The 13396-nt window shown below is 43.3% G+C and overlaps 1 protein-coding gene across 1 annotated transcript in view; it reads right to left on the bottom strand.

The window, feature by feature from the left end:
- Window positions 1-13396, bottom strand: part of STARD7 (StAR related lipid transfer domain containing 7) — a 33868-nt gene that overhangs the window by 15349 nt on the left and 5123 nt on the right. The window contains exons 2-5 of the mRNA XM_077469530.1: window positions 12115-12275; window positions 5489-5538; window positions 5298-5408; window positions 3561-3643 (exon numbers count right to left, since the gene is read on the bottom strand). Of these exons, the coding sequence (XP_077325656.1) occupies window positions 3561-3643; window positions 5298-5408; window positions 5489-5538; window positions 12115-12275 (405 nt within the window). The remainder of the gene's footprint in view (window positions 1-3560; window positions 3644-5297; window positions 5409-5488; window positions 5539-12114; window positions 12276-13396) is intronic.

A 13396-nucleotide genomic window follows, 5' to 3' on the forward strand; every position in this document is an offset into this window, starting at 1 on the left:
TATGGAATCTGGCGCCCTCTTGTGGTCGTTGTTGGTATGACAAACCAGCAATGCTAATTTCCTCTGCAAAGTTTCCTCTGCCTGTTTTATATTACCTGCATCTTCTTCCCTTTATTTAGAACCCCCTAAACATTATATATATTTTTTATTCTAACACCCTAGAGAATAAAATGGTGGTTGTTGCAATACTGTCTGTCACACCGTATTTGTGCAGCGGACTTACAAGCGCACTTTTGTTGGGAAAAATAATTTAGTTAATAAAAAAATAAGACAACAGTAAAGTTAGCCCAATTTTTTTTTATATTGTGAAAGATAATGTTACGCCAAGTAAATTGATACCCAACATGTCACGCTTCAAAATTGCACCCGCTCATGGAATGGCGACAAACTTTTACCCTTTAAAATCTCCATAGGCGACGTTTAAAAAAATTCTACAGGTTGCACGTTTTGAGTTACAGAGGAGGTCTGGGGCTAGAATTATTGCTCTCGCTCTACCGATCACGGCGCTACCTCCTATGTGTGGTTCGAACACCGATTTTATATGCGGGCAGGACAGGGCGCGTTTAAAAATTATTATTTTTTCTGCTTATTTTAACTTTTTTTTTTTCCACTGTTCTTTTAAAAAAAATGTTGTGTCACTTTTATTCTTATTACAAGGAATGTAAAAATCCCTTGTAATAGAAAAAGCATGACAGGTCCTCTTAAATATGAGATCTGGGGTCAGAGAGACCTCGGATCTCATATTTACACTAAAATGCAATTGAAAAAAAAATTGTCATTTGAAAAAAAAAAATAAATTGTCCCTCTAAGAGCTATGGGCAATGACTTGGAGACGGGGGGGGGCGGCGACGGCGCTGCTATCTTCCCCTCACTCGTCTCCATGTCAGGCCAGGGACAGGTCCGGATCGCCGTCACGGACCTGGCTCCTAACTTTTTAAGCTGGCTCCTAGATTCCAAGCAAATTTGTCAACCCCTGCGTTAAACTGATATGTGTTGTCAGCCTATCGCTAACTTCCTCTCAACTCTGAGGAAGTTAGCGATAGGTGATACATGTCAATGTGTTAAAGAGGGATTCCACCAAAAAAAAAATATATATATATATATATATATATTAAAAGCCAGCAGCTATAAATACTACAGCTGCTGACTTTTAATAAATGGACACTCACTTGCCCCGGGTTCCAGCGATGCCTGGCAGCCGAGGCCGATCGATCGCTCGGCTCTCGGCTGCTGCCGTCACCATTCTAGGTGAGGGAATCAGGAAGTGAAGCGAATTGGCTTCACTTCCCGGTTCCCTACTGCGCATGCGCGAGTCGTGCAGCGCAATAGGAAATCTCTGCGCTGTCACAGGGACCCGTGTGTTTCCCAGCAGACAGCGCGGCAGGGCAGGAAATGGCGTAGACTCCCACGGGAGTCTATGCCCGGAAGTGGGTGTAAATACCTGTCTGTCTTTGACAGGTATCTCCACCCCCCTCCCCCCTGAAAGGTGTCAATTGTGACACCGAAGGGGGGGGGGGGGGGAGGGATCCGATCAGCGGAGGTTCCACTTTAGGGTGGAATCCCGCTTTAACATCACACAGGTGATGCTTCTGGCAAGCAAGCAGCTAGATTTTAGTTAGGGGTATCAAAGTAAAGGGAGCTGAATACAAATGCACGTCACACTTTTCAGATATTTGTAAAAAAAATAAAAACTGAAAACCATTTATCCTTTTCTTTCCACGTCACATTTATGTGCCACTTTGTGTTGGTCCATCACATAAAAGCCCAATAAAATATATTCACTTCTTTGGTTGTAACATGACAAAATGTGGAAAATTTCAAGGGGTAGGAATACTTTTTCAAGGCACTATATGTATGCTGCTTTACCTGCCAATAACTTTAAATTAGGTTAAATCGACCCATTTCCACATCTCTGCAATACTACAGCCTGTGAAGACGACAACCCCCCCCCCCTTCTGGTTCAACTTTACATTTTCCAGGGAAACCTGTCCACCGATAGCCTGTAAACTGGATGCATACGCATCACCAACTTCGTCCAACGACAAAGTGACAAAAGAAGTTGTAATACTGAACCAGGAAATAATAATATACCTCTAGCTGTGCAGTGTGGCATAAGAGTGGAAACCACAAGAGCAAAATTACATTTTGCAGGCAACAGTACATACATTTATTTGAGCTTTGCATTTAGAACTTTGTCTGGAGTTCTACTTTATATCACAATGCTGCAGGATTATTCATGGAAGATTTTTCGTGCCCCTTAAAATGTATTTAAAAGCGGAGTTCCACCATCCGCTTCATAGCCGCAAGTTAAAACCACATTGGACATTTTTTTTTGGCTTGATTTATCTTGTTTCCCATGGAGTAATCTGTTTTCTTCCTGTTTAGCACGGTGGCAGCAAGGTACATAATTTCCGCGATCGGGTCGTGTCTTCCTTCTTCCCCCACTGCCTTCTGGGACCTTTGTGCATCCTAGAAGACGGGACCATTCAGAAAGCGCCGCACGACTCACACATGTGCAGTAGGAAACCTGAAGGCTTAACTGCCAATTTCCCTTACTAGCAATACCGGCACCTGCATCCAAAGCAGATGGACAAATCAGCTTAAGGTGCTGACATCGCGGGAACCCTGGATAGGCAAGAGGCAAGCGTCCTAATATTAAAAGTCAGCAGCTACAGTATTTGTAGCTGCTGACTTATTTTTTCCCCCGGGCTGGAACTCCGCTTTAATGCAAGTACAACTCAAGCTTGAGCAAGGATTTTTGCCTTTGTGCATTCTATGCACGATGGTGAAAACCCTTCTGTGTGCAGCAACCTCCCCAACTACCTACCTGAGCCCCATCTTGATCCAGCAATGTGCATGAGAGCACCAGCTCTCCTGGGTCTCTTCCTTCTCATTGGCTGAGAGCAGTGGGAGCCATTGACTCCAGTTACTGTCAATCACAGCCAGTGAGAAGGGGCAGGGCCGAGCAACACTCCATGAGTGAATGGACACAGAGCAGTGGCTCGGGGGTGAGCCTGTGTAGGTGCCCTTATTGCAAGCTGCTTGATCTGAGGGCTCTCAGCAGGTGGGAGGGGACAGGAGCACCGGCAAGTAAGCTGAGAAGAGGAGGATCTGGGCTTTTTTAAATAAGATCTGCCTTTAATATCACTTTAAAAAGGAAAAAAGAAGCCGAATGAGCTCAGCTTCCATCACTACTGTGCATATGTGTACCTGTTCCAAGTCTCATTCAGATCCTTAAAACTGTGCTCTACAAAACTAACAAGTGCCACCTGACATGGGGAATTGAAAGCAACTTTCTTTATTGTACAACTAATTTTATTAGAGTTTTCATGAATTCCTAGTTTTACTTTCAAGTTCCACATCTTCGGCAAACCACTTTATATCCTCCGTTAAGAGTGTTTTCTGTTTGTGGTTATAATCATAACATTAAAAAATGGCTGCGCACACACAATTCTAGCAGCATAAAAACTAAAAAATAAAGTGGACATTATTATTATAATAGCTTAACTGCAAGCTCCATAAACTGAGCCATCAAAAGAAGACACTAAAGTATATATTACCGAGAGACCAACACCATGAGGTTACTCTCCTGATCCACGTGATACTTCCTGATGTAAACATAGTCCCGAGAGTACATTGGATACTGCAAGGAAAGAGTAAAGAAAACAATATGCAATATGAATTTTAACGTTTTTGTCAATGACGCTAAATTTCAGGGCAATGGGTCAAGCTAAACAATTTGGTTAAAGCGGGATTCCGCTGTGGTTTTGTTTTTTTCTTACCTGTGTCACTGGTGGGAGATTCCTACCGTCTCTTAGCATTCACGATCTGCGTGTTTTTGACCCCCGGCGTGGCGATTTTTTTGCTTTGGATAACTTTTAAAAAAGCAGTCCGGCGGTTTCCATTTTTACTGTGGGCATCTGAAGCCTACAGGCATTTACTTCCTGTATGCGATGACGCTGGGCTCCCAGCATCCACCGCTCCATCTCACGCATGCTCACCGATAGCTATAAGGGTAATGGCAGATACAGCTGCCTGCCCACTTTGAAAATGGCAATTTCGGACACGCCCTCGTCACGTGACCGGCGTCCTCCTTCTGAAATCTCACGAGATTTCTGCATTACTATGTCCCCCATGGATTCTTGGGAAATAGCTTAGAAATTTCCCAGGGACCATTGCGAGGCCGATAACCACGCTTACTCCCACAGGAGGACAGCCCGGAAGTCAGCACAAACATCAGAAATATAAGGCAAGTACCGAATAATATTTTATTTAAGTGTTCATTACTGTAAGTATGTTAGCATGTGCTTTAAATAAGAAAAAAAATTTAGGTACAAAACCGCTTTAAAAAGGCGTAGAAGGGCTTTAATAACCCAAACATTGCTTAGCAAAAACCTTTAAAAACAATGTCAGACTGTGTGGAGGCCACAGCAGTGAGACTGCTGCTTGTTTGAAGCTACTAAGAATAAAGACAGTTGCAAATCATATTGCACATGTAACAACTTCAGCCCTGGAAGGTTTTACCCCCTTAATAACTAGCCAATTTTGAAAATAAATAAATAAAATAAAAAATGTCTTCATCAATTTAGGCCAATGTGTATTCTGCAACATATTTTTGGTGAAAAAAAAGAAGAAAAAAAAAAGTTGCATAAACACTGATCTGTGTTCCTGATTAGCAGAAACACTAGTCGATGCCTGACAGCACGATGTAAACAAGCAGACCACCGTTCTGTCACTGTGGGAAGCGATCGCAGGTGGCCGGTAGAAGTTGGTCCGCCTGGCCCGCTGATTGGCCACAGGGGGAGCCAATCAGCGCGCAATGGCTGCTCCGGCGATTGACAAAATATTTTGTGCAATACAGCCATCTTGCTGCAGTATATGTATGGCAGGCGGTCAGGAAGTGGTTAACAACCAGGGACATTAAAAAAAGCTTCTAAACCAAAAGCGAATAGGGATAGGGACACTATAAATTTGCCCAGACAGCGTCTGCATAAACTCATAACTCACTGGTACTCTCCTCTCCTGTGATCCCCTGCTGCTCTGGTCACATGCTCCATCATACCTGCAAACACCAGAACACCAGGTATGTTGCATCAGCTCTGACAGAAGGAGTAGCAGGGGATTGCTGGAGAGACATGAATATTGGCTGGGAGGTGGCTTTATACAGACACTGTTACTTTATCCTGAATGGGCAAAGTGACAGCTTCTGTTAGTGGTATTTACAATGCAACATCTTAAAAGATTGAAACAAACATGCATGGACTGTATGCACAACTGACACACAAACCAGTACTTACTGGGAAATGAGTGACCCAGTGAACGACTTCTGATCCAGAGACCACATCTCTCTCAATCACTTCCAGTTTAATCACCAATGCATCCCACTTTTTGCGGTACTCTGTATCTAACTGTGGGCAAGATGAAGACAAATCAGCAACAAAGCAACATGAACTCTGCAATGCAACATACAAATGGAGGGGATTCATACCTGCACATTAAAGAACTGGCGAGGTGTCACATCCTTATACGAGCCAAATACTGTTGAGAAACAAAACAGTCACCTTGAGCAACAAACCTTTACACAGCCTCTATCACAATAAAATGGGGAACAGTGGAAGTGTTGAAGGTAACGGCCAATCAAAAATTACAGGATTCATTTTTAGAACAATTTAAAATTAGTCAATCAAAACTATATATATATTTTACACACATCACAAATGAGGCAGAGGGAAAAAAAAAAAAAAAAAAAAAAAAAAAAAAAGCCATAATCTTTACACTACTCCAGAAAAGATTTTTCAAAAGCAGATGATGCACAAAGAAATTAAGCATTCTAAATTGAATTTTTAAATATATTCCTTTTCAGCATTAGCAGAAGTTAAGCTGTTTCCTGCTGATTTTATTGTGTCTCAAGTTCTACCACATCCTGGGAGGGACTAATAACCACCCACACATCCACTGAGTAGACAGAAGACTACCTGACAATATTCTTCTCAATAAGGCAGTGTAATGTGACAACAAGATTTGTCCTAACTGGAGGTTCACATCTGATGTTACGGGTTAATGTACTGTGCACAGTGTCCCCGCACTCCTGTGTCACTTAAGTACCCCATAGATAAAACTGATCTTTAACCACTTGACCACTGGGCACTTAAACACCCTTAATAACCAGACCAATTTTCAGCTTTCGGTGCTCTCACATTTTGAATGACAATTACTCAGTCATGCAACACTGGACCTATATGAAATTTTTGTCCTTTTTTTTCACACAAATGGAGCTTTCTTTTGGTGGTATTTAATCACCGCTCGTTTTTTTATTTTTTGTGCTATAAAAGAAAAAAAAGACAGAAAATTCTGTAAAAAAATGAATTTTTCTTTGTTTCTGTTATAAAATTTAGCAGATTAGTAATTTTTTCTTCATAAATTTTGGCCAAAATTTATACTACTGCATATCTTTGGTAAAAATAAGTACAAATTGGTGGATATTATTTGGTCTTTGTGAAAGTTATAGAGTCCACAAGCTATGGTGCCAATATCTGAAAATTGATCACACCTGAAGTACTGACGGCCTATTTCAATTCTTGAGACCCTAACATGCCAGAAAAGTACAAATACCCACCAAATGACCCCTTTTTGGAAAGAAGACATTCCAAGGTATTTAGTAAGAGGCATGATGAGTTTTTTGAAGTTGTAATTTTTTCCCACAATTCTTTGCAAAATCAAGATTTTTTTTTTTTACTTTTTTTTTTTTTTCCACAAAATTGTCATATTATCAGTTTATTTCTCACACACAGCATATGCATACCACAAATTACACCCCAAAACACATTCTGCTATTACTCCCGAGTACGGCGATACCACACGTGTGAGACTTTTACACAGTGTGGCCACATACAGAGGCCCAACATGCAGGGAGCGCCATCAGGCGTTCTGGAGCACCCAGGACAATTCTGACATTTCTCTCCTACATGTAAAAATCATCATTTATTTGCTAGAAAATTACATAGAACCCCAAAACATTATATATGTTTTTTAGCAAACACCCTGGAGAATACAATGGTGGTCGTTGCAACTTTTTATCTCGCACGGTATTTGCAGAGCAATTTTTCGAATGCTTTTTTTTGGGACAGTTTTGTGCTTAAAAAAAAAACAAAAAACCACAGTAAAGTTAGCCCAATTTTTGCATAATGTGAAAGATGAAGTTACACTGAGTAAATAGATACCTAACATGTCACTCTTCAAAATTGCACACGCTCGTGGAATGGCGCCAGACGTCGCTACTTAAACATCCCCATAGGCGACGATTTACATTTTTTTTTACTGGTTATATGTTTTGAGTTACAGAGGAGGTCTAGGGCTAGAATTATAGCTCTCGCTCCAACGTTCGCAGCGATACCTCACATGTGTGGTTTGAACACCGTTTTCATATGTGGGCGGGACTTACGTATGCGTTCGCTTCTGCATGCGAGCACATGGGGACAGGGGCGCTTTATTTTGGTTTGACATTTTTTTCCCCAAAAATAATTGTGATCACTTTTATTCCTATTACAAGGAATGTAAACATCCCTTGTAATAGGAATATGGCATGACAGGTCCTCTTTACAGTGAGATATGGGATCAATAAGACCCCACATCTCACCTCTAAGCTGGGAAGTCTTGGAAAAAAAAAAAAATATTCTGGCTTTGAATCGTATTGGCGAGTTGGTAGAAGCACCGGAGGGCGGTGGGAGGGGGGTGGGGGTGTCTATGGCTGGGTATTGCAGGGTATCACCGACTATGGCTGGGTATCTCAGAGCATTGCGTTGCAGAGCATTGCGTTGCAGAGCATTGGCGGGTGTTGCAGGGCGTTGGAGGGTATTGGCGGGTGTGGCAGGGCGTTGGAGGGTATTGGCGGGTGTGGCAGGGCCTTGCAGAGCATTGGCAGGGCGTTGAGGGGTTAAATTTCGATGAGCAGCGATGTGGGCAAGGCAGATGCAGCCCACAGCGCTGCTGACACCGATCTCTTCCCCCTCCGCTGTACCGACCGGTACAGAGAGGGGGAGGGAGGAACCGGTTTGTTTAAAAGTGATCACTCCGTCATTTGACGGAGCGATCACGTGGTAATCGGCCGAGATGAGCGTGATGGTCAAATGACGGTCACGGATGCTGTCGTGTGCGCGCCCCAGGGGGCGCGCAAGAGTAGAATTCTGGGAGGCCGTTAATTAACGGCCTCTCAGAGTTAAACAACCGCCCTGAAGCCGTTAATCGGCAATGGGCGGTTGTTAAGTGGTTAAACAGTAACGATACATACGATGAGAAATACATAAACCTTAAAAGAGAAAAGTTAACCTCAGGAAAAAAAAAAAAAAGGTGAACACCCTGCCTACACACTCCCCACCGCACTTACCTCCATTAATGATTACCGTTCAATCATCCAAGGAGGTAAGTACAGCTGGGGCCATTGGTGGTGGGGAGGGTGTTGGTTCTCCTTTGCATTATTTGTGAAGAGGTAAACTTAAAGCCCAACAATTTAATAATCACCAACTCTTACGCTGTGCCCCCACTGATGCAATCCAAAGTTATCTGCATTAAATCAGACATCATGGTAGCATATGAACGGTCTTGTGATCATAGTTGGGAAAAAGTCATTAGACCATCTTGTGTGTGTGTTCTGGCTGATGTGGGCCTCCCTGCCATAGTATGCCTTCCACGGGCCCTCAGGAGCAATGCTCCTGTCTGGACTGTCAGTGTAAAGTCTTGCCTATTTGGTGGGGTGCAGAGACACAGCGGCTAGTGTGGCTACTCCAATGAGTGTGTGAGAGGCTGTGAGAGCTATGAGTGGGAGTGCGGAGGAGCCAAAGTTGTGAGTTAAACCTGAACCTGCAACCTGTGACAGTGAGACAGGCACAGTGGAGTGCTGGAGCCGTGTTAAGCCTTCTCCTAAACATCAACAAGTGACGAGCCACGTGTGGTATGTCTGGAGCGGAGAGTTGGAGTAGGAAGCAGGGAGTGTGGCAAAAACCAGCTGGAGTGTGTAAATATGTCACCATCTTCACAGCATAAGAAAACAGTGATCACCCCGAGTGGGGAGAGTTGTAGGAACATAGACCACCGTGAAGGAGGTTGTAAGCAGTGATCAATGCTGCTGATTGATGGGAGATCACGGTCTAAAAACAGTGATTCTCAACCAGGGTTCCTCCAGAGGTTGCTAGGGGTTCCTTCAGCATTGGGCCATTTCTGCCTCTTGGATAAGTTCCCACTGACACCATTGATCTTTTTAGCTATCTGTAAGGAGGTAATTCTTTCCAATGACCATCACACTAATGTATCATGAGTTGTAGATTTCTAATTTTTAGCAGGGGTTCCCTGAGACTGGAGAACTTTTTCAAGGGTTCCTCTGTATTGAAAAGGTTGAGAAATGCTGGTCTAAACCCTTCATCCGGTGTCTGCTGTGTGGGATTAAAGGCTGCAGGAGGCATTGAAAAAGGATCAGAACGCTGTTTGCCATAGTGCTGTTTATCTCTTATCGCTATCTTAAGTGCCACATCTCTGCTCCGCAGTCATTGGTTGCTGCCCCTTATTTTATTAAGTGTTACGCTGATGGGCATATCATTGTGATGGGTACAACAAAATGTGTCCATCAGAGTGCCCCTTACGATAAAAATGTACCCATTAGCATGCCCCCAACATAAAATATACCCATCAGCATGCACCCAATAGCATAATAATATGTGTGTCTCAGAATGCCCCTTAACATAAATAAGGGGCACATTTTATGTTAAGGGGCACTCTGATGGGGACACTTGATGTAAAGGGGCAGTCAGATGACACCTAATGTAAGGGGGCACTCTATTGGGGAGAAACTATGTAAGGGGGCACACTGATGGGAGACACCAGATGTAAAGGGGGTCTTCTAATAAAGAAACCTGATGTAAGTAGGCACTCTGAAGGGGACACCTGATATTAGGGGGTACCCTTGACTGTGACAACCGAACACCCAATGTAATGAATTACTCAGGTAGGGACACCTGATGCAAGAGGGAACACTATTGTGGACATTTACAGAGAATTACCAGAGGGTGTGGAGTAAACCGTAAGAAAATCGCCAGAGGAAAGTAGACTTGTACAATCTTTCATAGCACAGACTAGTGATTCAGACCTCAGTCAGAAGAAAATTTTAGTGACAGACCTCCTTGAATTTTAATACACTACCCCTGGTTTACAATCACTTAACTAACCTATCAGCAAAGAGCATGCTAGTCTAGTAACATTCATGAGTTGTCATTTAAAAAGCTAATGGTCATTACGCAACAGAATACATTAGCATGCAGACCACTCATTGCATTACTTGACAGCTAAGAATTTATAACTTTAAATGAAGGTAAAATGACGGCTTTATAAAAAGCTGCTTTAAGATGAATTCTAGGTATGGATATTTCATATACAGTTACACTGGTCCAGCTTGGACCAATGTACTCTACTCCAGTGATCTCCACTTACTTCTGTGTCCTGTGTTGAGCAGCTGCCTGGCTGTATTCTGAACACAGGTGGTCAGCTGCTCGGCATTTGAAAAAAAATGCAGTGATCAGTTTATTACTCTAAAGCTCCTGCACAGAGGCCAAGTTTCCCACCAGATTAAAAGGAATAGTACAGCCAAAGCTTGTTTGGCTGTACTTTTCCTGTGGCTCACAGAAGTGCAGCTTGTCCTGCACTCCTGTGACCCATTTTCAGCAGACAGTGGGCTGAAGGCAGCTGTCATCACTGAGCCTGCACTGGCCCCCGGCTCAGCCTATCAGCAAGTCGCTGAGAGCCTGAGCCCACCCCCTCCACAGCCCAGTGCGGAGTGGGGGAATAGATAAGTTTGAACAATCATCAGTGTTTGATCGCTCGGTTCTCAGTCTTAGAGCCAGCGGGGGACAGGTGTAGTATAGGACCGATGCAGCATCCACCAAGGTACGATTTTGAAAAAAAAAATAAAAATAAAACACCATAAAAAAACTAAAACTTCTCTTTGAACGTATTAATTGAAAACAATAAGCACACCAAGAGTACATGTCTCTTGTATTTAGACCATTTGCTTTTCCTAATGTTCAGCCTTAATACTATATCAATCTTAGTAATATTAGATTAATAAACTCATTTTAAGTATAAAAGTTATAGTAGTTTAAAGTGCATCTCCGGCCAAACTTTGTCTTAAAATTTTTGGATAGAAATGGGAAGAGCTGGAACCCTGGCTGATTTCAATGCCATTCAAGATTCCATTAGAGAGATTTACCCTCACGTCCTGTCCTGCTGACAAGTTTTTAACAGATAGGAAGGGGGGGGGGGGGGGGCTTCAGCAACACAGACAAAAATAAGCAGATTTCCCCTTGCTTCCAGTCAAGTGAAACACGTCAACGGAACAGGAAGTAAGGGTCGGTTCACACTGGGTCGACTTGTCAGGTGATCTAGCCGCCTGACAAGTCATGTCCCGTTCTGAATAATGGAACCGCTCTAAACGGAGCGACTTGAAAAAGGTTCCTGTATGACTTTTGGGGCAACTTGAGGCGACTTGCATTGACTTCTATAGAGAAGTTGTTTTGCAAGTCGCCGCAGCGGTCGTGTCCATGTCGCCTGAGGCAGTCACGCTGCCTCAGTGTGAACCGACGCTAAAATGGAAGTCTCTCTAAAGCATGGGTCTTCAAACTATGGCCCTCCAGTTGTTCAGGAACTACAATTCCCATCATGTCTAGTCATGTCTGTGAATGTCAGAGTTTTACAATGCCTCATGGGATGTGTAGTTTTGCAACAGCTGGAGGGCCGTAGTTTGAGGATCCCTGCTCTAAAGGGTCACCACACATGTTACTATCTGGCAGTACAATCAATGTTAGAATTACCAAAACTATGTAATATAAAGGGCCTACCAAAACCATCCAAGCAATTTGTATCCAATCAGGTGGCCCTTGCCAAACAAATATTTGTTGGTAGAGCTAAAGAAGATTGTACAATCAGATTGTAAAGTAAATTTTGGCCTGACATACACTTTAAATCCTTTACAGCAAGCACTGGTAAGGTTAAAGCTGCTCCTGGTAGAAAGATTAACATTTTCCAGGATAACGTCTGGACTGCACAATTAATCAGCCAATAAGTAGGTCTTACCTCTGTACTGATACAGATGGGTCCCTTCTATTGGTCTGCGCCACAGCCTGAAGTCTTTTTTATCCATGACCAGTTCCCAGCCTTCATCGTCCTCACACTTTGAACTGTAACAGTGAGCTTTGTGTGCTGCAAACTGTACCTTCTTCATCTCTTCAGCAGGTCTGCAAAGACACAAAGACTATATGAATCAAAGCAGGAGGGCCTGAGACAATCCGTTCATCTTAGGCAGTCATTCTCCCCTGACCTTGGCTGAAGGGTGCGGCGTGATCCTAATCATTCATTATATAAAATTATCAGCACTATCCAAACATACTATATTTAATCTGTCACATAAAGCATACTGTTACATAATGTACAGGTTTTTTAATCATAGGACGCAAAGAGGTTGGCACTACATAGAACCTGCGTTAGAACAGAACTAAATCCCTGTCTGTATGACCTTTATATATTTGTACAGGTTAAAGGATAAGTCCACCTTAACAAAAAAACTGCCTGTATCTCTGATATGGACAGGAAGATACACACACACACACACACACACACACACACACACTTAAAAGCAGATTAAAGGGCACAGTGCCTGTGCTGTCTAATCTGCTATCCCCCCCCACCACGATAAGACTGGGCTGCTGAGCCCTGACCACTATGGTCATCGTGCATCCCTCCATCAGCCCCTCTATTAAGCTAGGCATACCACACTGTATAAGGCATTTATTCAAACAAGGCATATAAAAATCTTTTTAGAGCGATCTTTAGGCCGGTCACATGACTCTCGGCCAGTCTCCAGAGCTACTGCAGGAGGTGCTGAGGGGTCATGTGACCTCCCTGGCTGACATCAGAGGGAGATCTTGCGCCGCCCCCCCTCCCCCCCCCACTGGAAGTAGCCATGTATTGGAGCTGTACAGTGGGTGCGAGTCTCGTGACCGCAGGGCCAGGTTTGTTTTAGATTGTGACAGCTAGCGCAGGGCGAAGATCTCCCGCTAGCTGTCAGAACTGGGGATTGGAGGGCCGGTACATCTGTAACATGTTACACAGGGTGAATTTATCCTTTAGCTTAACATTCCCTTTCCCTTCCACAATGAAAAAAGCACATTAGTGGCTTAACCCCTTCATGCCTAAGGGTAAAACAAATCTTAATGCCCAAGCACAATTTTGTAACTTTGACATGCGTTATTAAAACTGTAATATCACAACTACTTTGTGCCTCCAGGTAGATTATACCTTGCCCCCCCCCCCCCCCCCCAAGAGAAAATGGGCTTTCATTTGGTAGTAAATGGTTAAG

The sequence above is a fragment of the Lithobates pipiens genome, unplaced genomic scaffold (assembly GCF_037356315.1).
Source record: "Lithobates pipiens isolate NorthernLeopardFrog02 unplaced genomic scaffold, aLitPip1_a1.2 Scaffold_8, whole genome shotgun sequence".
NCBI classification, from domain to species: Eukaryota; Metazoa; Chordata; class Amphibia; order Anura; family Ranidae; genus Lithobates; species Lithobates pipiens.